Genomic DNA, 25,720 nt, shown 5'->3' with positions numbered 1-25,720 from the left:
TGCGGTTTTCTGCGATCGCCGACATGGGGGGGGGGGGGGGTCACAGGACCCCCCGGCGCATTTAGCCTAGGTGCCTGCCCAATGATTTGAGCAGGCACCGGCTTCTGTCTCCCAAGAATGCTTTAATAAACCCTCACATTTTTTTGTCCATAGGGTCTTTTGGCAGACCCAGAGCTTCAAAGGGGGGAGAGGACTTTTTAGAAATTCTGGCTACCGGTGCATCTATTTTCAGAGTCTTTTCCCAAAATTCCGTATCTGTATCAGCAAACTGTATTTTCGTTTGAAAGCCCTAGATGTTGCTGGTCTTTTTTCAGCATCCCGCCATGCCCTAGCAATTAGCTTTTTAATATTCTCATGAATAGGGAACACTCTCTTCCCTTTTTCTCCTAGACCCTGAACATCTGGTCCTGTATTGCCTGAGGTTTTGTAATGTCTTCCAAGTGGCTCTGACTGTTTTTAAGGCAGATTCTGTCTCTTCTGGCAAACATAATGGACAGCCTGATCCATCATCAGAAAAGTCAGAGTCTCCATCTGAAAAGAGCTCCCATTCATCTAATTCAAATGCATCTGTAGAAGTCATGCTTGACTCTATTGCAGTTTACTTTGTCCCTAATCAGGGTTCTTAGATTCTCCATAAAGGATGGGGATTCCTCCGCTACCACTTTCTCTGTACACCGCAAACATAGTGGTTTTTTTTTTTTTATTAGGAGGGCAAACCTTTTTACAGACTGCACATTTCTTTCTTGCAGATTCTCCACCCCCAGACTTTGAAGAGCTGGTTTCTGTAACCTAAGGGGGAGTATGACAACAATTTAGCACCCCATGTACAAAAAAGGGCCTTCACCAACACCCAGGTGGAGTGAACCCCAAAAATGTGGAAAGGGCATCCCCCCATCATTATGAGAAGGTCTCTTACCGGGCTCAGGGCCTTAGAGGGTTTAGCAGGCCTGTGAGGTGTCTCTCCTGTCTCGGCGCTTGACATGGCAGAGCTGGTCACCGGAGAGGCTGGCTTGAAGCCGCTGCTGTGCTTCAGTCTCTTATGAGCAAGGTAAGGGCCTGAAGCGGCTGCATTCCACCACTGCACACTCTCCGGCCCATGCTCTCCCAGTTCCGAAGAGAGGCACGCCGGCCAGAAGTGCTTCACCCCTAAGTCACTTTCTCTGCGCCAAGAAAGGGAATCCTCCTGCCCACCTGCCGTAGCCATCTTCTACCGATCTCTGGTGCTTTCGCACATAGCCAGGGCTGCCTCAGGGTGAGGACTTACACGAAGGAACACAGAAGGGGGGCCCACACCCCATCCGGACCCTCCAATCCCTGCTCAGCCCTTCCTTAGAAGATTCAGGCTGAGCGTTTTCCTGACGGTTCTGACACTGGAGGGCGCATTCACGCGTCCTGAGGGACAGGAAACAATAGCTGGAGTAGGTAGGAGGAGGTAACTTTTTATTGGGGCTCTGTTTAGTTTCCTGTCCTCGGGAGGCGGGATCATATCAGTGCTTCTGGGGAGGCGCAAGGGAAAAGGACATAATTTGCAGAACAGAAATATGGATGCGAACAGCCAATGGAAGATATTCATGTGTTGTCTATTTTTTGCAGACCAATAGAAATGAATGGGTCTGTGTGCAAATCGCAAAAATGCAGAACAAATGATCGTGTGCATGAGACCTAAAATTCAGTAGACCCGCAGTGAGATGAGAATTCATAGCATCTAAAATAATTATGATGCTGCAAGTTCACTTCTGAGAAGCAGTGTTCAGTCTGGGTAATACAGCTCCCACACAGAGCACTGGAGGGAGGACTTACAATGACAGCTCTATTGTACTACTGAAGGCTCAATTCTCACCATGCCCAGAAGATACAGTTGAGGTAGATTTATTATAAACATATATAGTGGAAAAAAAGGGGCAACAATGAAGGAAGACACTAAAACATATAACAAACTTGATGGAGTTAGAAGCTTCTGTGGATTTGATCAGAAGTGGATGCACACATTATAACATTTGAGTGTCTAAATTCTGATACACATTGCACCTTGGAGAAAAATGTGCAGAAGGAATGGCTTCAACCCATGAGTTGACTTTGTTTAGAGTATTTTGGCTTCATTTGGTACTGTGGTTATAGGTTATGACCAACACCATCATAGAAAGGATGTTCTGGAGCTCGAGAAGGTAAAAAGAAGACCAAGTAAACTGCTAAGGGGCATGTAAGATCTTAGTTATGTGGAAAAAGGGTAAATTTACTCTTACCGGTAATTGGATTTTCCAATAGCCCTCCCCAACGGCACTGACAGGAGGGTGTCCCCGCCCCTTAAACAGGAAACAACACTGAAGCTCCAGATTAAAAAGGCCTCCTCTCCTTAATTAAGCCAGTTAATAACCAAGGACACAGAAAATTATGCAAGAAAAATGATTATTAAAGGAATTCTGTCATCTCGTTTTAGCTTATAGAGCTGCGGACATGCAGGGCTAGATCGCCGCTAGCATGTCCGCAATATAACTGTCCTTAAGGGCTGTGTCCTTTTATTTGGTTTAAAAAATGATTTTAGAGATATGTAAATAAGCCTTGTAAGGTGCCCAAGGGGCTTTACTAACTTCTTGGTGCCCAACCACGCCCCCCTGTGAAGGAGCCCAGCACCGCCTGCGTCCTCCAAATCTCCTTCTTTCATCACAGTTAGATTGCCGTAATCTCGCGATGCGCAAGCTCGCGCATGTGCAGTTCCTTCCCTGAGGCTGGTGCCAGCACAGGGAAGAAACACTATACCGGCACTGCGCATGCGCAAGCTCGCGCATCAAGAGATTACGGCAATCTAACTGTGACGAAAGGAGGAGATTCGGGGGACGCAGGCGGTGCTGGGCTCCTTCACGGGGATGCGTGGCTGGGCACCAAAATTCTCAGATATGGTGCACGACAAGAGAAGGCCTGGATCTCACCCACCCTTCTAGCAGTTGTTATGGCTAGAAGAAAGGCGGTCTTAGGTAACAAAAGCATCATGGAAATACTATCAATGGCTTCAAACGACGACTCCATTAAGACTGTGAGAACTAAATTTAAGTCCCATGTTGGAACGGTAAAGTGTACAGTTGGTGAGATTCTGACTGCACCTTTAAAAAATTGTTAAAAATGTTTAATGTCACGGCTTTCCTACCTTTTAGTATAGTGGAGATTACTGGATCCGAAAGGCCCTTATTCTTTAAAGCTAGGCGTTCAATCTCCAAGCCATCAATCTGAGTTGAGACACTCTGGGGTGGTAAATTGAAACCTGAAATATGAGATCTAGAAGTGCTAGGAGAGTCCAGTATTCCCCTCCTGACAGATTGAGATGCAGGGAAACCAGGCTCTTGGCCAATAAGGAGCGATCATGATTACCTGCGCCTGTTCTTCCGACACTTTCATTAGGGTTCTCGGAACTAAGCTAAAAGGGGGGAACACATATAGCAGCCCCTTTTGGCCATGGACGAGATAGGGCATCTAGAATCTCTGGCTGGTCCTGTGGAGACAGAGAACTAAATTTCTGTACCTTCCTGGTGCCCCGGTTTACATATAAGTCCAGGATTTAAACGCCCCATTTTGCTGTGATCAGTTGGAATACGTCGGGGCTCAAGGCCCAAAAATCCTATATTGTCTGCCTGCTCAAGAAATCAGCCACAATATTTTTGCTTCCTTTTAAATGGACCGCTGATAAGGAAGTCAGATGTTTTTATGCCCATAGAAAAATCCTCTTCGCAGTTGTGGCCAGAACTCTGTTCCGAGTGCCCCCGTCTGTTTATGTATGCAACTGTGGTTGTGTTGTCGGATAGGATTTTTACCTGGAGTAGAGGTATCTTTAAAATGGAGTACCAGAAGAACCTTAAAACCTGCCAAAAGTTCCTTTTGGTTTGAAGAGGCAGTTCCCATGGGGTTGTTCCAAACTCCTTGAACCATCAGGTCTGCCGCATGACCACACCAGCGTCTGTAGTGACTACTAGAAGATTTTGCTATTGCCAGTAGACTCCTGTCTGCAATTTTTTTCTTATGTTTCCACCAGGCTAGGGACTGTAATAGCCTTGATGGCAGGCCTACCTTTTTTTCTAAGGAGGCTCGAGTACCGTCACAGGAATCTAGAAGAAAGGATTGTAGAACCCTTGTATGGCTCTGCACCCATTTGACTGCGGGTATAGAGGATGTTAGGTGACCTAAAACCGTCATGATTTTTCCCAAAGGGAAGGGCCTGGAATTGAAAATGACAAAGACGGGTTCCTATATAAACCGCAATTTGCAGGTATTTCTGGTGTTTTCTGATGATTGGCATGTGATAATAGGCATCCATAGTTACTATATAGCAACTCTGAGGAAGGAGGTTTATGGTCCACTTGATGGTCTCCATTTAGAATTGTTTGTAAGTTAAATATGTATTCTATTTTCTAAAATGTATAATGAGTCTGAATGAACCCTCCCGGTTTCTTGATCAAAAATACTGGAGAATAGAATCCCCCTTTTTGTTGGTAATCTGGGACTAGAATCAATACTTGCTTTTAAAGAAGAACGGATATTTCTGCCGCTAGGGATAGTTGTTTCTCCTTCTGAGGCAGTGGTTTGTTGATTACGTAGTAATCCTCTGGACAGGTATCGAACTCTAGGCTGAACACTCTTTGGATGGAATTTAGAATCCAAAGGGAGGTTCCTATTTTCTCCCACTCTGGAAATTTTTTTTTTTTACCTTGCTCCAACCGGGCATCTGGCGTCATTGAGTGGATTTTGCCGGATTGGCTGGATTAAAGAGGAATCCTTTCCCTCTCCCTCTTGAGGACTGCCATTTCCTTGCGTAATCATTTCTCTTCTGGTCCGTCTTCTGTCGGTTCCTCTGGTTCCGAAAGGACCGCCTCTGATCAAAAAAAAAATAATCTACTCTCTGTAGGGAATCCTTTCTTCCTATCAGAGGCCTTTTCTAGGATATCATCAAGGACTGACCCAAAGAGACGGTCTCCTTCAAAGGGGATAGAACATAGGCGATTTTTAGATGCCGTATCTCCTGACCAGGAACAAAGCCAGATGGCCCTTCCTGTTGCATTGGAGATGTCGGCTGATGTGGCCGACAATCTCATCAAATTGTCTGAAGCATCAGCTAAAAAGTTTGTTGCTTGTTTCAACGTCGGTAGAGATGCTAATCTCTCCTCTCTAGGAGTTACAGCTGCCAGGTGATCTTCTAATTGACTTAGCCATACCGACAAGGACCTAGCCGTGCAGGTGGAAGAAATACTGGGTCTAAACATCGTAGTATTGGTCTCCCATGCTTTCGCATTTTTTTGACCATGGGGTCACGTAGTAAGCCTATATCCTCAAATGGAAAGGAGGTTTTCTTTGATATGTGGGCTATCGGTGCGTCAATCTTACGAGTTTTATTCCAAAGATTCGCATCAGAATCTGCAAAAGAATACTTCCTTTTAAAAGAGCTTGTAACCAGGGCTCTTTTCTCTGGGTCTCTCCATTCCTTAGAGATTAGATCTTTAATACTAATATGTACAGAGAAGACACGTTTTCTTCTCTCCCCCAGACCCTGAAACATTTGATCCTGTTCCGACTGGCTCTCTTTATGGTCTTCTATATCCATACTAGCAGTTACTGTTTTCAGAAGACCTTGCGATTCTTCTGGAAGGAATGATGGTCTTCCATAACCATCTTCCAAGGAGACAGAGCTGTCATCAAGGATCTCCCCTTTATCAACATCAAATTCGTATAATTGGGTACTTAATAAGTGGGATTTCTGAGAGGTGGAAACTTGTGGAGACAAGGGAGTCTTGACTCCACCGCCGCATTTACTTCCTCTCTAATCATATTCCTCATACGCCCCCATATGGATTCCACTAAATGTGTTCTATACTATCAATGCAATCTTTAGAGACTTAATTTGGAAGAAGGGGGTTCCTCGGATAAAACTGAGTACCCTGTATAGATCCAAGACTCAAGGTGGACTGAGTGTCCCTGATCCCTTGGTTTACTATCTGGCAGCACATGAGGGGTTGGGGGGAGGAAGAACAGGTTAACAAGACAGGCAGAATAGTAAAACACTTGCTTAACAGAGGGTGCCTCCTATCTGCGCTGGTACTTTTAAAGAGGCAGGGAGAAAATACGGGATATTGGATATGATACATATGGTGTGGTGGAAAACCAGGAAAATGGCAGGTATTGTGGGACTCGAAGACTCCTCCCTCCTCCCATTGCAAGCATGGTTACATGCTGGAGGTAACTGGTGAGTTGTTTGTGAGTCGGCCTCATGCTCCTGTAAATTGCCCACTGGCTCCTGGTATTGCCCATACAGCTCAGGTAGAAGAGTGTTAGGTCCCGGGCTACTTGAGAAACCTTGGCGCGGTGCCCGGGCTCAGACATGTCCTACACCGTAGGACATGTTGGCTAATCTCTCAATTTTAAAATCAGTTTGAGGGTTTAGTAAGACCGCAGAGTGCACCTGTCTTTGCTATTATTTTTTTATATTGTTATATTGATTATCACATCAACATAATTGCTATCTTGTGTAGGATGTCTATTGTGGTACTTGTGGTTCGATGCGGGCATCCTCCACCGTATGCATTTTTGCTGGGGATCGTCATTAGCAACGGGCCACAAGTGCAGGATTTGCTCCCCTATATATATGCACAACTGCATGTGGTTTTGAGCACCTCCTGCTAATACCACGCCATTCTTTTCAGTTTGTATATATAGAATTGTCTGGAGGTGCATAAACTCCAATTTAAATGTGCCTGCTTTCCATCTACAGGCCACATTTTGGTGCACCTGTGAGGTCTGGGCCATATCAGCCAGTCTTGAGTGGGACTCACAGACTCCTCCCTCCTCCCATTGCAAGCATGGTTACATGCTGGAGGGAACTGGTGAGTTGTTTGCGAGTCGGCCTCATGCTCCTGTAATTTGCCCACTGGCTCCTGGTATTGCCCATACGGCTCGGGTAGGAGAGTGTTAGGTCCCGGGCTACTTGAGAAACCTTGGCGCGGTGCCCGGGCTCAGACATGTCAACATGACATGTTGTATACGAAGTTTACTCCAATTTGGCCAAATATTATGTATACTGAACTCAATAAGGTTTCCAGTGTTGGGACATGGAGGAAATTTGGCCTGGACAGACTATGTCAATTATTCGGAGATACATCCCTTAAGGAGTTTTCTACACTACAGCAGGAATTTAGTCTGCCTAAATCTCTTTTCTATGTATATTTGCAAGTGAGGCATGCCATACAAGTGCAGGAGCGACAGGAGAAGTTGTTGCCTGCCCAGAAACACCTGATTATAGACCTCACGGCCACTGGAGGCAGCTCGGGGGGAGTGATATCGTTGCATTATCTCAGCCTAATGGAAGCCATACATAAAAAAAATCCATTGCAATAGTTTGAAAAATGGGAAAAAGACATACCAGAATTGAAGGAGGACCAGTGGGAAAAGGTGCTAGCTGTTTTTCCTGATATAGCGGTAAGTGAGGCTCACAGGGTCTCGCAAAAACTGTTGCTTCACAGGGTATATAGGACCCCTAAACTTTTACATAGAATAGGATTTCGTGCCGATGATACATGCCCAAGATGTGGTGCTACGTCTGCTGATCTCATACACTTGATGTGGAATTGTCCGCGCTTACGCAGGTATTGGAATGATGTGGCAGACCTCATTGTGAAGGTTTATGGGGTTACGATTGAACGTTCTCCTTTATTATGCATATTGGGATATGTTGGTGAAGTGTCGGGACCTAGAGAGGTTCAGGTGGCGATTCAGCGCATTTTATATCAGGCTAGAAATAGGATAGCGTCCCGATGGATAGCTCAAGATCTACCAGAGGTGCGAGAATTAGTGACAGCAATACACACTTTGGTGCAACTTGAGAGTTACGTATATCAAAAGAGGGGGAAATAACAAAAAGTTTAATAAAATGTGGTATACATGGATTGAACATTTTCATCTTGTTGTCTAGGACAGAGGCCTAAGGAAGGAGTATGATGTGACGGTTATAGGTAATAAGGAAATCTGGGTATAGTGTGCTTGTAGTATGTGTGTGAATTGGATCACATCCTGAACTCTGCTGTGGATTATTTCTGAGATGGACTGCACCTGGACTTTGGGGCTGGGGAAGGGGGGGGAGGGTTTATATGTGTTGTTACCTTTGTCCGCATGTAAAATGAAAAATCTATTTCAAATAAAAAGATTTGATAAAAAAAAAAAAATCATATTCCTCATGCCGTTCAGAAATGAGGGAGACTCTTCTGATACTACTTTTTCTGTGCAATTTACACATAGTGACTTCTTGGACTTAGAGACAAAGGACTTCCTGCATATAGCACACTTTTTGCATCCCGAGTCTCCTCCTTGTGTCTTGGAAGTGGAGGTTTCTCTGCCCTAAAACAATGATTTAAAAAAAGGGCTAGTAATTTTATATATCTTAAACTCCACCACCAGACACCTATAAGTGCATTTGTAAAAGAGGAGAGCCCCACTTCCAAGATAATATCTGCACAAGCTTACAGGAGATGAGGCTTACAGGGCTGAGGGAGCTGGAACCAGGATCCACAGGTTTCATCCTCCTGAGAAGTCAACATGCTGCAGCAGGGAAAAATGCCACTGGACAAGGCTGTGGCCATGTTCCTTTAATATCCCCGCCACTAGTGCGCTTCTGTGCATAGGGACGCCCACGTACATGCACGTGACGTCATGATGCACGCCTAGTCACTACGTTGTGACGTCATTTCCGCTTCCGGAACCTCCTCTGCCCTAGAGAAGGCCCCGCCTGTATCGAAGCTTGCCGCGTCGGATCCACAACCCTTCCAGAAGGGGTAAGAAGCCCAAAAAAGGGAGACACAACATCTCTGGAGCCTCCGTCCTCTGCAGCAGCCCTCCCAATCCTGGGGAAACAGTAAGGCCATGCGGTAGTCTTCATAGTCCTAGCAGAAGCATCCGTGCTGTCCGTGCACAGGAAACACTGGCTTAGGTAAGGAGAGGAGGCCTTTTTAATCTGGAACTCCAGTGTTGTTTCCTGTCCAAGGGGCAGGGATACCCTCCTGTCAGTGCCGTTGGGGAGGCGCCGGGGAAAAGTAAAAGAATTAAAGGAGTTTCAGTTTTTTTTTTAATTATGTGCAAATGGTCTGCATGCAGTAAGATAAAATTACTTGCTGATGTGATGTATCTATAGCTGAGATGCATCTGTAAGTCAGTCTTACATGCAATCAGATGACCAATTATATGAAATTGGACAGGTCTATACTGAGTGATTACTTGCCTGGGCAGATATCTACAGCAATCTCCTCTTCCTTCATATAAAGGTCTTCTTCTCCTTCTATAACTTCGACCTTAATACTATTCAGATCTTCATCCTGATTGAACATGTGTAACAAATAATAAAGAAAAAGAAGTGAGAAGACAGATGGCAACATCTCATAGGCAGTATAACATACAGAGGATTTGTGGAGGTCATAGCTACCTCTACTTGGTGATCTAGTGCCACATAATTTTTCTTCAGACAATCTTGCGAATATAGAGGACTGGGACATCTCTCTGTTGTATTTTTCTTATTAGATCCAACTGTAGGAAAAATACAAGAGCAGAAAAAACTTTATTTAAATGTAATTATAAGAAGATAGGGGTATCCAGGCGACCATCGAACTGCTGCACTCAGTGAATTATCTTGCCTGGTGACATGTTGGTCTGGTGATTCTCCACCATTATGTCCTTGTACAGATTCTTGTGTTCTTCTAAATACTGCAGCTCTTCCATAGATAAATAGACAGCAACATCCTGACACCTTATAGTAACCTGTCACAACAATACAGTCATTATCCAGACACCTTAACGTTACATATTGTAATTACTGTGCCCACAGCAGCGCTCACCTCTCCAGTCAGCAGTTCTATGATCTTGTTGGCGAGTTCTAGGATCTTCTGCTCATTGCTCTTCATGTGCATGAGGGGATCATTTGCAGTCATTAAAATTGGGCTTTGGCTCCTGCTCCATTCTACTGACACATAGGGAAGGCAATTGGATCTGGCACGTTCACCAGATGTAGACGTGTTCTTCACTAATGTGTAATCCTGTGTGTGAAAAGAACCTGATCAATATACCCATTTCCTTTTTCAGATTCTGTCACCTCTCCACTTGTTTCTTTATTTTAAAAGATGTCATATGACACAAATCCTAGAATTTCTCACCTCTCCAGTTAGTAGGTAGATTATCTCCAGCGTGAGGTGTAATATACTCTTGGACATCTTCTTTCTGCTCTTATCCAATGAATTGGTCAAGGAAAGGACCATTATGAGGAGACTTTGGATCCTGTAGTGAAAGAAAACATATTGTATAATTCTTTACCAATATAGAATAATTGTTCACCACAGTTGCTTCACAGTCTGGTGAAACCTCTATAAACCTCTACTTCTGACATTTCAAAATAGCCAAGATCATCAATTACGTAGGTATAAGTAACCATTTTGTCCCCGATTCTCATCCACTGACCCCAAAAGTCTATAGTAAAAATATTTTTATAAAGTATTTTTGGAAACACTGAACCTTAGTCTTTTTATCAGATATACCTACCATATCAAGTACCATGGCTGAAAAAAGTGTTAAGCCAGTGAAAGAAAAATTTTGTTCAAGAAATATTCCATCATTGAGTACAAAGACAAAATAAAGGGGTATAAATAGTATTGGAGACTTAAATGGTCACTAAACTTTCAAAAATGTTACATAAATCAAATAAAAGGTGAATATAAAGAAAATTTCGTCATATATCTTATTAGAAATAATTGTCTCTTTCTCCCTCTAGAACTTTACTCCTACTAACCCCTCCTTCTCCTTAAAGACTTCTATGAACTTCGTATGTGTCTCTTTGCACCTCCTCTTCCCTCCCCCTTTTCATAGACTCATATAGTAAGCATGTAATTTGATCCTTTAGAGAGCATATAGTCCATCCTGTCTTGCAAGATTGATTTGGCAAAGATTATGAACAGTGTAATCTCGACATTTGACAAGTAAATAGTTTTAAGAAATGTTTAGTTGGTGGCCAGACGCCAAACAGGGAGGATGTCTTCTCGCCATAGCTCCGACAAGCGAGGTGAATCCAAGCCGATCCAAATGGCTGATGACATTTATCAATCTCCCTACACTAATATCTTGAGATATTTATCCGGCCATCATTTGCCGGATTTTTTTCCGTAGCTCCTGGACGAAAGGTGACTTGAGATCCATCTGCGGCCTAGCCGGTTGAGTGAACCTCCGGCCTAGATTAGTGGCGACACTGAGCTCGCAAAATTGCTCTCGCAAGATAGTGGGATCGCTACAAATTTGGTGAAACTGCACCTTCCACTTAAAGATATTTACCCGGCCAACATCAGAAAGATCCGATTCAGGGGCACAGTGACGGCGGCCTGCCTGGCCAGGCGAATCCCTGGCTTGGATTTTTAGCCGTGAAGCAACGTCCGTATGTGAGCGGAACTTAAACTTAAGACCGGAGGATCGATACGCCAACACCGAGCACCACTTTGCATTTAATGGGGTCATAAGCTGTCCAGGGACCTGAGAAAAGGAAGCCTTGAGGAATAAAAGGCCTATCACTGTCCAGCTTGGAGTGCAGCACCATCTTGAGTCTCAGGAATAGAGAGAAGAGGGCACAGAGCATTGAAGTGACCCCCTGCAGCAGAGTCTGCTACAGAGACAAGTAGGGGAGCAACCCCATTATACCCCTACCCAATCACTCAAGCTATTTATCCATTTATATAGGCTAGTAGTGAGATCCTCACATCCAACAGGTCTAATGAGGCTTATTTGGGTAACACTACTCAGCACCAAAACTGAGCTTTTGGAATAACAGACAAGAGCAAAGAAATGTTTATCTCAGTCTGTTCTACAATGTCCCCAAGATTATATTGCAGCAATGTCCTAATATTCCCCACCCATAAGTTAACCAAGAGTATGTAAGAGAGAGCTTTTCTGCTTAGTGGGGCTCAAGGTCAAGCGTCTATGGTGAAGATTGGCAAATACAAAGGATCAGCCCCTGATCCCCTCAAACATCAACAATCCGCTTCTATGTCACAAACGGACGTAGACAAATACATAATGAAAAAAATAATAATAACAAGTACCAGCCAGTGCATCAGCACAATCGGCTAAAGTAACATCCAACCGCTATATGTCAAATCAGCAAAACAGAGAAAGTGACAATGATGAAGATATGGACACATCATATCTCAAGCATAATCAAAAGCTTTAAATCAAGTATTGGAAGAGCTTGCAGAGATCAAAAAAAGAAGTAAAGCAAATAGGTCAAAGACTGGATAATCTGGAAGCAACTCATTTAATTATTGTGGATTACAGAAACACTCTCAATTTACCAACAACACCTCAACTACCTGTATGATCACCTTGAAGATAAAGAAAACAGAGGAAGAAGAAATAACATAAGCTTAAGAGGTATACTGGAATCTGTAGCCCTGGAAGCTATCCACAAAGCTGTATTAGAAATCTGTGAATCGCTAATAGGAGAAGATAACAAAGAACCCATAATAATTGAGAGGGTACACAGAGCTCTACGCCCTAAGCCGAAACCAACAGACCCACCAAGAGACACTATTTGCAAGCTCCTAAATTCCACCCAAAAGGAGTTGAGAAAGCTCAAACATTGAATATGAGGGATCAAAAATCCTACTTTTTCAAGACCTTGCCCCAGCAACTTTAAACAAGAGACGAATTCTCAAACCTTTTACATATCAGCTAATACATAAGCGCATAGCCTTCAGATGGCTGTTTCCCTTCAGACTATTGATTTCCTGGAAGGATAGAAAGATTATTATCAGGACTCACAAAGACCTACAAGACGCAATAGCTATCTTAGAAATAGAAGACCTGGATATACCGACCTGGTCATCGACCAACGACATGTGCATACCTTCAGAAATAACACCTACCACCCCTTGGGAAGTCGTAAGCTACGGGAAAGCACAGAGGCAAAAGAAGAAGCAAGAGAAGCTGACACCCTGTCGCATCATTACAGATGGAGAATGAGGACAATGAACTTTGCGCTCATGTTTTTTTTTCCTATGTCTCCTTCTTCCTCCTCTAAAGTAGCTGAAAAATAATATGTTTTCTTTTATCTAATAGGGTTCTTTCCCATCCATGCGACTACTGCTAACCCCTACAGAATAACTCACCTTTGTGTAGCTGTACAGACAACACACCACTCATTGATGTGGGGGTGGTGGGGGACGTACGCATGGAAAAAGAGAAAGATAATTACCTGTGTTGGAGCATTCCTCTATTGGATAGTTTTTCTATTCTCATGTTTTGATATCATGGCTCCTCTCTTACGTTATCTCATAACTTTTTAACTTAATGTTAATTTATACTACAACCTTAATCCTCCCTTTACACCCCGCTCTATGGTGGAGGTGTACGACTCATATATGGTTCTCCCAAGAGTTGTTCAATCTCACTTTGGATTTACCTACGCTGAGGATTATTGTTTTCCTGTTAACCAACATATTTTCCTTGTATTCTACAGTTTTCTTATACCTCCTTTCCACCTCCACTTTCCGGATTGTTGGGTCTACCACGCCAGTCCACCTAACAGTTATACTGCATGTAAATGGGTCTGTTGAACAGCAACACAACACCACATCTCCCACATCCTCAATATGGCAGAACTGGGATTAGTATCCTATAACGTAAGAGGTTTTAAATCCACTGCAAAGAGAAATCAGGTTTTGAGACACTTTAATAAAGAAAAGGCACATATAGTCTTTATGCAGGAAACTAATTTTAAGCATGATAGAGTGCCTGATCTATCAGGCTCCACCTACAACTTATGGTTTCACAGTATGTATGCTTATTCAAATAGACTGGGAGTTAGCATAGGGGTGCACAAACATACTTATTTTTCATTGAAAGAGATTAACCGCCTTCGGACCGCCTAACACAGATCCGCGGTCCGGAGGCGGCAGCGCTGCGCACAATCACGCATTGGCGCGTCATCTCGCGAGACGCGAGATGACGCGCTTAGCCAGCCCGCACATGCGCAATGCGGGCCGGCATTTCGTCAAGGGGGGTCGCGTCATCAGCTTGCCAGCCAATGATCGGCTGGCAAGCTGATGATTTTTTAAAAATCCAATCAGAAGCCATATAGCAGATCATATTAGTAAATATGATCTGTTATATGGCTGCCCTGCTCCTCTGCTGGTTCTTTTCGTCGGTTGGATTCAGCAGAGGAGCAGGCTTCACAGTGAGTACACCAAACACCACACACTAGCCCCAGATCACCCCCTGCACCCCAATTAACCCTTTGATCACCCCTGTCAATCACTAGTGAAAGGAAAAAAGTGATCAGTGTAAACTGTCACTTTTTTTTTTCACTGGTATTGACCGTTAGGTTTTAGGATAGTTTAGGCCCCTTGGTTAGGTAGTTTAGGGATCAGTTAGCGCCCAGCCCACCGCACCGCAGTCCCTTATTCGCTGATTAGCGTATCGGTAATCAGCATTTGTACTTTTATAGTATCTGGAAGTGATCAAAACTGATCACGGTCAGATCTATAATAGTATTAGTGTCACTTTAGTTCGCCCTCCACCCAAAACGCAGTGTTTGCCCGATCAGGCCTGATCGGTCGCCCACACGTGCGTTCACCCACGCCCGCCCCACCGCAGTGACAAAAAATATATTTTTTTTTGATCACTGCACATTCACTTTACACGCGCTGCGGCGATAAAAAAAATCAGTTTTGATATTTTTTATCAACCGCAGCGGCCTCCGGTACTTCGCTAGCCTCCCATTTTTAAGACAGGCTTGCTTTTTTTCTTGGGTAGTCTCAAGGAATACCCCTAAATTTAGTTGCCCACAAGTCAAACAGGGGGTATTTTTCTGAAGAGGCCTACAGGCTTCTGACCCAGTCGGATGAGGAATGGGAACCCTCATCTGACGAATCTAGCGGGTCAGAATATGAACCTGTAGAAAGCAGTGGCACTCTGACCCAAAGTTCGGACGAGGAGGCTGAGGTCCCTGATAGCACCAGGCGTACCCGGCCCCGTGTTGCTAGACCACAGGTTGCGCAGGATCCGCTTCAAGGGCAGCAGAGTGGGGTTGGCGCTGTCGGATTACGTGGTGAGGCATACACCAGCAGCGCAGCCCTCCCTGGACCTAGTACCAGCACTGCCGTAGAACATGGTGAAGTGGCGAGCACCAGAAGGGCAGTTGAAGCTGGTACGGTGGCATGAGCAGTAGTTACTCCGTCGCAGCCACCGCAAAGACGGGCCCGTAGACCCCCTAGAATCCCTGAGGTGCTGGCAAACCCTGATTGGCAGTCCCCAACTTCAGCCGCACCTGTAGTTCCCCCTTTCACCGCCCAGTCTGGAGTTCGAGTTGAGACAGCTCAGATCGGTTCAGCCCTGGGATTTTTTGAGCTGTTCTTGACTGCAGAGCTTTTGGACTTAGTCGTGGCCGAAACAAATCGGTATGCCACACAATTTATATCTGCCAACCCAGGAAGCTTTTATGCCCAGCCTTTCCGGTGGAAACCAGTCCAAGTTTCCGAAATTAAAACTTTTCTGGGCCTTCTCCTCAACATGGGTCTAACCAAAAAGCATGAATTGCGGTCATATTGGTCCACGAACCCAATTCATCACATGCCCATGTTCTCTGCTGCTATGTCCAGGGCACGTTTTGAGGCCATCCTGCGTTTCCTGCACTTTAGTGACAATAGCACCTCCCGTCCCAGAGGCCATCCAGCTTTTGACCGACTCCACAAAATTCGGCCCCTCATAGACCATTTCAACCAGAAATTTGCAGATTTGTATACCCCAGAGCAAAACATCTGCATAGACGAGTCCCTAATACATTTTACCGGCGGGCGCCTTGGCTTCAAACAATACATCCCAAGCAAGCGCGCCCGGTATGGGGTCAAATTGTATTAGCTCTGCGAAAGGGCCACAGGCTATACCCACAAATTTCGTGTCTATGAGGGAAAAGATCAGACCCTGGAGCCGGTCGGTTGCCCTGACTACCTGGGGAGCAGTGGGAAGACAGTCTGGGACTTGGTGTCACCTTTATTCAGCAAGGGGTACCATCTTAATGTGGACAATTTCTACACAAGTGTGGCCCTCTTTAGGCATTTGTTTCTAGAACAGATTGGCGCCTGTGGCACCGCGCAAACTAGTCGCGCGGGCTTCCCCCAACGGCTCGTTACCACCCGTCTTGCAAGGGGGGAGAGGGCTGCATTGTGTAACGAAGAACTGCTCGCGGTGAAATGGAGAGACAAGCGTGACATTTACATGCTCTCCTCCATTCACGCAGACACGACAATACAAATTGAGCGAGCAACCCGTGTAATTGAAAAGCCCCTCTCAGTCCACGACTATAACCTTCACATGGGAGGGGTGGACTTCAATGACCAGATGTTGTCTCCGTATTTAGTTTCCCGCAGAACCAGACGCTGGTTTAAGAAGGTGTCTGTATATTTGATTCAATTGGCTCTGTATAATAGTTTTGTTCTCTGCAGTAAGGCTGGGAGAACACGATCCTTCCTCAAATTTCAGGAAGAGATCATCGAGAACCTCCTGTACCCAGGAGGTTCCATAGCCCCATCCACCAGTGTAGTTAGCCGTCTACACGAGCGACATTTCCCCAATGTCGTTGCCGGTACCTCAACCCAACCGTCACCCCGAAAAAGATGTTGTGTCTGTAGCAGGAGTGGAATAAGGCGTGACACCCGCTATTTCTGTCCTGACCACCCTGCCCTATGCTTAGGGGAGTGTTTCCGGAAGTACCAGACACAGGTACACCTAGCATAGGGATCATCTCACCAGGACAGGCACACAGGGCTATTAGGGCCCATTCACTCACAGCTGCTGCAAACGTCTCCTTTCACCTGGGACAAAGTGCATAACGCACTTCGTTCGCCACATCTTTGGGCGATTTGCGCTTTGCACATTGACCCATGGGGAAGGAGAGGTTTGTTCTATAAAGGTAAAAAGAAAAATATAAAACACCAGTAAGCAAAAAGGTTAATGTTCAGTTCAAAAAGTTAAAGTTTATATGTTCTGTTCCAAAGTTAATAAAATTATTGCGTTGCGGCCTGTTTTTTTTTCTTTTTTTACCTTCCAGGTGGACCAACCGATCGACTAGCTGCAGCACTGATGTGCATTCTGACAGAAGCATTGCGCTGCTGTCAGATTACACGCAAGTCGATGCATGCGGCACTGCAAGACGAGATTTCTCCTCTGCAGTAAAAGATACGTTTGCCAAGGCATATGAGCTGAGGAGGAGGCGGTGTTCCTATGCTTTGGTAAACACTTTGTATATAAAAAATAAATAAAATCCCAGCAATGATTTATTCATCCACATCGATTGATGTGAATGGAGAAATCTGGCTTGCCAGGGCATACGAGCTAAGTGGGTATGGATATTGGGCAGAGCTTTTATGTCCTGGCAGAAGCCTTTCCCCTCTTTTTTTTTTTTTTTGGCAGAGATTTTTTCATCCACATTGATCGATGCGAATGAAGAAATCTGTGCCGTTCATTTTTTTCTTTCAGCCCAGAGGCTGAACGGAAAAAAAAAAATCTCATTACCTGTATGCTCAATATAAGGAGACTAGCAGAAACTCCTAATGCTGGCCATACATGTAATGATTGCGGAGACCCTCAAATGCCAGGGCAGTACAAACACCCCACAACTGACCCCATTTTGGAAAGAAGACACCCCAAGGTATTCGCTGAGGGGCATATTGAGTCCATGAAAGATTTAAATTTTTGTCCCAAGTTAGCGGAAAGTGAGACTTTGTGAGGAAAAAAAAAAAAAATCAATTTCCGCTAACTTATGCCCAAAAAATTTTTGGGGATGAACTCGCCAGGCCACCCTTTGAATACCTTGCGGTGTCTTTTTTCCAAAGTGGGGTCACATGTGGGGTATTTATACTGCCCTGGCTTTTTATGGTCTGGTATCCAAATGTCTAAAAATGCCCTCCTAAAAGGAATTTGGGCACCTTTGCGCATCTAGGCTGCAAAAAAGTGTCACACATGTGGTATCGCCGTACTCAGGAGAAGTTGGGGAATGTGTTTTGGGGTGTCATTTTAAATATACCCATGCTGGGTGAGATAAATATCTTGGTCAAATGCCAACTTTGTATAAAAAAATTGGAAAAGTTGTCTTTTGCCAAGATATTTCTCTCACCCAGCATAGGTATATGTAAAATGACACCCCAAAACACATTCCCCAACTTCTCCTGAGTACGGCGATACCAGATGTGTGACACTTTTTTGCAGCCTAGGTGGGCAAAGGGACCCATATTCCAAAGTGCACCTTTCGGATTTCACCGGTCATTTTTAACAGATTTTGATTGCAAACTACTTCTCACACATATGGGCCCCTAAATTGCCAGTGCAGTATAACTACGCCACAAGTGACCCCATTTTGGAAAGAAGACACCCCAAGGTATTTTGTGATGGGCATAGTGAGTTCATGGAAGTTTTTATTTTTCGTCACAAGTTAGTGGAATATGAGACTTTGTAAGAAAAAAAAAAAAATCATCATTTTCCGCTAACTTGTGACAAAAAATAAAAAGTTCTATGAACTCACTATGCCCTTCAGCGAATACCTTAGGGTGTCTACTTTCCGAAATGGGGTCATTTGTGGGGGTTTTCTACTGTCTGGGCATTGTAGAACCTCAGGAAACATGACAGGTGCTCAGAAAGTCAGAGCTGCTTCAAAAAGCGGAAATTCACATTTTTGTACCATAGTTTGTAAACGCTATAACTTTTACCCAAACCACATATGGATGTCGTTTTTTTTGCAAAATTTTACAGCTGAAAGTGAAAAATGTCATTTTTTTGCAAAAAAATCATTAAATTTTGATTAATAAAAAAAAAATGTAAAAATGTCATCAGCAATGAAATACCACCAAATGAAAGCTCTATTAGTGAGAAGAAAAAGAGGTAAAATTCATTTGGGTGGTAAGTTGCATGACCGAGCAATAAACGGTGAAAGTAGTGTAGTGCAGAAGTGTAAAAAGTGGCCTGGTCATTAAGGGTGTTTCAGCTAGCGGGGTTGAAGTGGTTAAAAACGATAGAGAGGGTAGATTCCTATTCATCAAAGAGGTCATTGATGCTCAAATCTACACCTTTGCTAATTTCCTTGCGCCAAATACAGCCCATAAGTCATGGTTCGCAAAAGTAATACCTCTGTTAGAGACATTCAGGGAGGGCACTACCATTGTGGCAGGCGACCTAAATGTATCCCCTACCCCTGATCTAGATTCCTCTATGGGCAAATCGGCAATGCCTCACGACACTTTAAGGACTATAAAAGATATTACAAAACAGCGGACTAGTAGAAGTATGGAGATTGTTTCATCCGTCCTCAAAAGATTATACTAATTATTCTGCTCCTCATAACTCATATCATAGGTTAGACTATGTGTTTTTCCCTATGTCAAATATACACTTATGCACAGAGGCAACAATTGGATCCATAATTCACTCAGACCATTTTCCAGTATACATTTCTTTCAAGACCCCAAAGTCCAGCCCAAAAGTGTTTTTATGAAGGCTAAACTAAACACTCTTACATAATGCAGATTCTAAAAATAAAATTATCAACAGCCTAAAAGAATTATTCTTACTAAACGATTCAGGAAATACCACACTTGTTGTGGGAGATACATAAAGCAGCTATAAGAGGAGAATTCATATAATTAGCAGCCCATATAAACAAGAGCAGAAAAGAAAAGATAAATACTCTTTGTAAAACAATCAGCAGTAGAAACGGCTCACAAGTGTAATCAAACAATGCATCTTATGGCGGACCTGGCGTCATCGAAAGAGGAGTTGCGGAATATCCTAAATGCCCAGTATGCAAAGTTTTATCTTTCGCTGAGGCAGAATTTTTTTGCCCATGGTAATAAGCCCACAAAATTTATGATTGCCATGTTATATGTTAAAACAAAGGAGAAGGAAATCAAGGATATCAGCTATTAAATATGATGATAAAACTTTAACAGATGACGTCGGTATTGCCAAGGCTTTTCACTCATTATTCAGCCCTCTACAATATAAATTAATCAGACTCAGAAATAATTAAAAGAAAAGTTATCCGTCTCCTTCTTAGAGAAATTAAACCGCCCCTCCATTACACCAGAACAAGCCTCCCGTCTATGTGAACCAATATCCCAACGGGAATAGTTATTAACATTAAAATCCATGGCCAAAGGAAAGGCCCCAGGGCCAGACGGTCTTCCACGCTTTCACTCTAGATGTCAAGATTTTCGCAAAAATTCTAGCATCCAGAATCAAACCTCTCCAAGACATTATACACTCGGACCAATGTGGATTCGTCCAAGGCCGAGAAGGTAAAGACTACACATATAAAATAAACGCAATCACCCTCACAAAGAAGAAAAACAGACCATTAGTCTTACTGAGCACCGATGCTGAAAAGGCCTTCGACCGTGTATCCTGGCCTTTCATACAAATGGTTCTGTCGAGATTTGGATTCCTCCAAAAATTCATCAACTAAGTTTTCACTATGTATACTTTCCCCAGAGCTTATATAAAAATCAATTATATATTATCTTCTGCAGTCAACATTAATAATGGTACTAGACAGGGCTGCCCCCTTTCACCAATACTACTTAAATTAACCCTTGAACCCCTACTCCAACGTATTCGACAATCCCCAGAAATAAGAGGTCTGATCGGTAAAGAACTAGAAATAAAACAAGCAGCATATGCAGATGACCTCTTTCTCCTGGTATCTAACCCTAAACAAGCCTTCCCTATACTAACACAGCTATTTGAAGCCTTTGGATATATATATATATATATATATATATATATCAAACTACAAAATAAACCCATCCAAATCGCAAGCAATAGGGATAAACATTCCGAATCAGGTGCTGAGGGATTTAAAAACAAACTCCCCTTTTAAATGGGATTCAGATTCGATTAAATTCCTAGGAATAAATATCTCCTCCAACCTTGACCGATTATATGAGCTAAATTATCAACCATTAAAGAAATATCAGGAATACTTAGTTCATGGTCACCGTCCTTTATTTCATGGTTGGGCCGCAAAAACACTTTTAACTCTATAATCATTCCTAAAATCACCTACCTCCTACAGGTGCATAACAATGGCTGGTTAAGGCCGGTATACATGTCTATTCTGAACAAGGTACAGATAAGTCCTGTGGGATCCCTGCCTGGTCCATTTTAATGAACGTGAGCTTGTCCACATTAGCTGTGGACAGAAGGCTGCGCTTGTCTGTGATGACGCCCCCTGCCGTGCTAAACACATGTTCAGACAATACACTGGCTGCAGGGCAGGCCAGCGCCTTCAAGGTGTAAAAGTCAAGCTCAGGCCATGTGCCCAATTTGGAGACCCAGAAGTTGAAGGGGGCAGACCCGTCATTCAGTATGTGCAGGCGTTTGCACACACACTGCTCCACCATGTTGCTGAAATGCTGCCTCCTGCTAAGACGTTCCATATCAGCTGGTGGTGCTGGTTGTTGTGATGAGCAGCAGCAGGGCGAGAACGCCGAAAGCGCGCACAGACGGGCCGCACTTTATGCAGCAGCTCTGACATATCGGGGTAATTTTAAGGAATCTCTGCACCACCAAATTCAGCACATGTGCCAGGCAAGGGATGAGCGTCAAACCGGCTAGACCCAGAGCTGCTACGAGATTTCGCCCATTATCGCACACCACCAGGCCGGGCTTGAGGCTGACTGGCACCAACCACTCATCGGTCTGTTGTTAAAGGCCCGTCCACAGCTTGTTTGTCCCCCAAACAGATAAGTTTTAAAACTGCCTGCTGTCGTTTACCCCTGGCTGTGCTGAAGTTGGTGGTGAAGGTGTTACGCTGACCAGATGAGGAGCCGGTAGAGGATTAGGAAGCAACAGGAGGCAAACTGAAGCGCCCTGCAATCCTCGGTGGGGGAAGGACATGCGCCAAACTGCTATCCGCCTCAGACCCAGCCGCCACTGCATTTACCCAGTGTGCTGTTATGGAGCTATAACATCCCTGACCGTGCTTACTGGTCCACGTAAGGGTAGTTAGGTGGACCTTGCCACTAAGGGCATTGCGCAGTGCACACCCGATTTTGTCCCCCACTTGGTTGGCGAAAGGAATGGCACGCCTGGAAAAGTAGTGGCGGCTGGGCACGACGTACTGTGGGACAGCCACCGCCATAATGCTTTTAAAACTCTCTCCGTCTCCACCAGATGGAATGACAGCATTTCAAAGGCCAGTCATTTTGAAATGCTGGCATTCAGGGCCAGGGATCGCGGGTGGGTAGGGGGGTACTTCCTTTTCCTCTCCAGTGTTTGGGAGATGGAGAGCTGAACGCTTCCGTGGGACATTGTGGAGATGCTTGGTGACCCAGGTGTTGGAGTTGCTGGCAGATCCTCTGTTTGCGGGGTGGCCGGTGGCACTGTCACTCCAGAGGTGGATGAAGAGGCCGCGACTGCAGCAGAAGAGGAAGCAGGAGGAGCCAGAGACCTTTCTTGGTTTTTGAGGTGTCTACTCCACTGCAGCTCGTGCTTTGCACTTAAATGCCTAGTTATGCAGGTTGTGCTCAGGTTGAGAACGTTTATGCCTCGTTTCAGGCTCTGATTGCACAGCGTGCAAACCACTTGCGTCTTGTCAGCACATTGTCTGAAGAACTGCCACTCCAGGGAACTCCTTGGAGCTGGCTTTGGTGTGCTCGGTCCCTTGATGCAGTGGGATGTAGGAGGCGTACTGTGTAGAGGACGGCCGCTCCGCTTTTGCACCCTGCTCCCTCTTCTGCTGTGCTGGTAGCTCTGTGCGACCACCGCCTCTTTCTCCGAACCACACAGTTCACTCGCATGACCTTGATTCCATGTGGGGTCTAGAACCTCATCGTCCGACCTCCACATCATCTTCCACCCAGTCTTCACCCCTGCCCTTCTTGTCGGTCATGCAGCAGAAGAGACTGCTGCATGACTTGGGGCTCAGACTGCTTGGCTGATTTGCAAGGGGGTGAGGTGAAAGACTGATGGACATCGGCTGCAGGTGCCAACTCTGATCTTTCAGCAGCAGACTGGCTGGGAAACAATGTAAAGAAACTGGAGGCACTGTCAGCAACCCAATCTACTATCGCTTGTACTTGTTATGGCCTCACCATTCGTAGAGCCGCATTAGGCCCGACCAAATACCGCTGAAGGTTCTGTCGCCTACTCACACCTGAGGAAGGTGTTTCACTTGTGTGTGTAGCTGGCACAGATCGAACACGTCCTCTCCCTGCAACAGGAGCTCCACTAGCAGCACCACGACCGGGGCCACGTCCCTTATTTGACGCTCTCTTCATATTTCTCAAATTTAGGATCTTGCCAAAAATGGGCATTTTTTTTAATAAGGCCGAATGCCCACAGCCGTTTTTCACGGCCGTGAGCGGTCCGTGGAACCGTGGCCTGGATTCCTGCTGAGAGCAGAAGCGCACGGCGTCATTGGTTGCTATGACGCCATGTGCTCCCTGCTGCCGCCACAGTACAGTAATACACTAACAGAATAGAACACTATCTAACGCGTATATCTCACAATGACAGATGCAGCAAAGGCTGCTAAATTATGATTTTTGCCCAAAATGGGTGTTTATTTAATACCAGAATAGCACAGCAGTATGTAAAGGGTGTATCTCACAATGACAGACACAGCAAAGGCTGCAAAATTAAGATCTTTGCCCTAAATGGGTGTTTTTTAAAAAGCAGAATAGAACAATAGCATCTAAAGGGTGTATCTCACCATGACAGATGCAGCAAAGGCTGTAAAATTAAGATTTTTGCCCTAAATGGGTGTTTTTTAAAAGCAGAATAGAACAACAGTATCTAAAGCATGTACCTCACACTGACAGATGCAGACAAGGCCACAAATTAAGTATTTTGCCAATAAATGGGTGTTTTTTAAAACCTAGAAAATTATAGCTGTATTTCTAGCTTAAATTGTACACTGACTAACGTGGCAGAGGCCCCAGATGGAGGGTATTGCCAAAAATGAAAATTATTGAAATATTTAAAGCTTGTTTTAACAATAACAGATGCAGCAAAGGCTGCAATATTAAGTACTTTGGCCAAAAAGGGTGTTTTTTTTTTATAACAGAATATGACAGCAGTATCTAAAGCGTGTATCTCACACTGACAGATGCAGCAAGGGCTGTAAAATTGAGTATTTTGCCCAAAAAGGGTGTTTTTTAAAACCCAGAAAATGATAGCTGTATTTCTAGCTTAAATTGCACCTGACTAATGCTACAAAGGCACCAGATGTAGGATATTGCCAAAAATTGGCATTTCTAAAACCGGGCACCACAGTCAAACCTGTCTAGCTGGCAGTTACAGCTTAGGCCTCTTTCACACTTGCGTTGTCCGGATCCGGCGTGTACTCCACTTGCCAGGATTACACGCCGGATCCAGAAAAACGCAAGTGTACTGAAAGTCTTCAAAATGCTTTCAGTGTTACTATGGCACCCAGGACGCTATTAAAGTCCTGGTTGCCATAGTAACAGTGCTCGGTGGTCTGTTCTTGCACCAGATGGTGCATCTATGAACCCAAATAAAGAAGAAAATCCACAGCACTCCTCAGTTTTGGTGAATAAGCTGGTTACTTTATTGGTAACAGCAGCATTGGAATAGCAACGTTTCAACCATCTCTGGTCTTTATCAAGCTTGATAAAGACCAGAGATGGTTGAAACGTTGCTATTCCAATGCTGCTGTTACCAATAAAGTAACCAGCTTAGGCTACTTTCACACTAGCGTTTGTCGGTCCGCTCGTGAGCTCCGTTTGAAGGGGCTCACGAGCGGACCCGAACACAGCCGTCCAGCCCTGATGCAGTCTGAATGGAGCGGATCCGCTCAGACTGCATCAGTCTGGCGGCGTTCAGGATCCGTCCAGACTTACAATGTAAGTCAATGGGGACGGATCCGTTTGAAGATGCCACAATATGGCTCAATCTTCAGGCGGATCCGTCCCCCATTGACTTTACATTGAAAGTCTGGACGGATCCGTACGAGGCTATTTTCACACTTAGCTGTTATATGCTAAAATAATGCAGACGGATCAGTTCTGAACGGAGCCTCCGTCTGCATTATTATGATCGGATCCGTTCAGAACGGATCCGATCGAACGCTAGTGTGAAAGTAGCCTTATTCACCAGAACTGAGGAGTGCTGTGGATTTTCTTCTTTATTTGTATACTTATGGGACCCTTAGCCAGGATCCTGATCCGCGAGCACCAACCTATCCAGGTTTCTATTGGCAACTGTCCCTATATTGGGACCTGGAGTGCTGCTTAACCCTCTTTTTTGCATCTATGAACCCAGCCTTACTATCCGTTTTTAAAGAGGACAGCAGACCCATACAAGGTAAGGGTGCTAGTCACACAGCCATTTTTTTTTGTTTAGCAGATCCCTTTGCCCAATCTGAGATACTCACTTCATGTCCATCTCTGGTCCGTTATTTGCAGATCAGAATGGGGGTGGAAAAATGCACATGGAAGCTATCCATTTTTATCTATCTTTTGTGGATGGAAAATTAGGCACAATTGTGTGAATAAGCGCTTAACACCAGCGTAGGACCAGCTCTGCTACATACACACCTTGTAACACTGTATAATCCGCATCCAGACACATCGGCTGCAGCTCATCCAAAGAGCATAGCCCTCAGTATCTGATCATGTGGCCCTGAGACTCCTCCCACACATATGACTGATCACATGAC

General features: G+C 44.6%; 1 protein-coding gene across 4 annotated transcripts in view; it reads right to left on the bottom strand.

The window, feature by feature from the left end:
- The window catches only part of LOC122941358 (oocyte zinc finger protein XlCOF8.4-like), a 44,625-nt gene extending 18,937 nt beyond the window's left edge, over positions 1-25,688 (bottom strand). For all 4 annotated transcript variants that reach the window (XM_044298544.1, XM_044298543.1, XM_044298545.1 and 1 more), the window contains exons 1-6: positions 25,599-25,688; positions 10,170-10,290; positions 9,855-10,052; positions 9,654-9,777; positions 9,446-9,546; positions 9,245-9,338 (exon numbers count right to left, since the gene is read on the bottom strand). In XM_044298544.1, coding sequence (XP_044154479.1) covers positions 9,245-9,338; positions 9,446-9,546; positions 9,654-9,777; positions 9,855-10,052; positions 10,170-10,271 — 619 coding nt within the window. In that variant the 5' untranslated portion in view covers positions 10,272-10,290; positions 25,599-25,688. The remainder of the gene's footprint in view (positions 1-9,244; positions 9,339-9,445; positions 9,547-9,653; positions 9,778-9,854; positions 10,053-10,169; positions 10,291-25,598) is intronic.
- Positions 25,689-25,720: the final 32 nt, after the last annotated feature.

This window comes from Bufo gargarizans, chromosome 6, assembly GCF_014858855.1.
Source record: "Bufo gargarizans isolate SCDJY-AF-19 chromosome 6, ASM1485885v1, whole genome shotgun sequence".
Lineage (NCBI taxonomy): Eukaryota > Metazoa > Chordata > Amphibia > Anura > Bufonidae > Bufo > Bufo gargarizans.
This window is presented reverse-complemented; position numbering and strand designations above follow the sequence as displayed.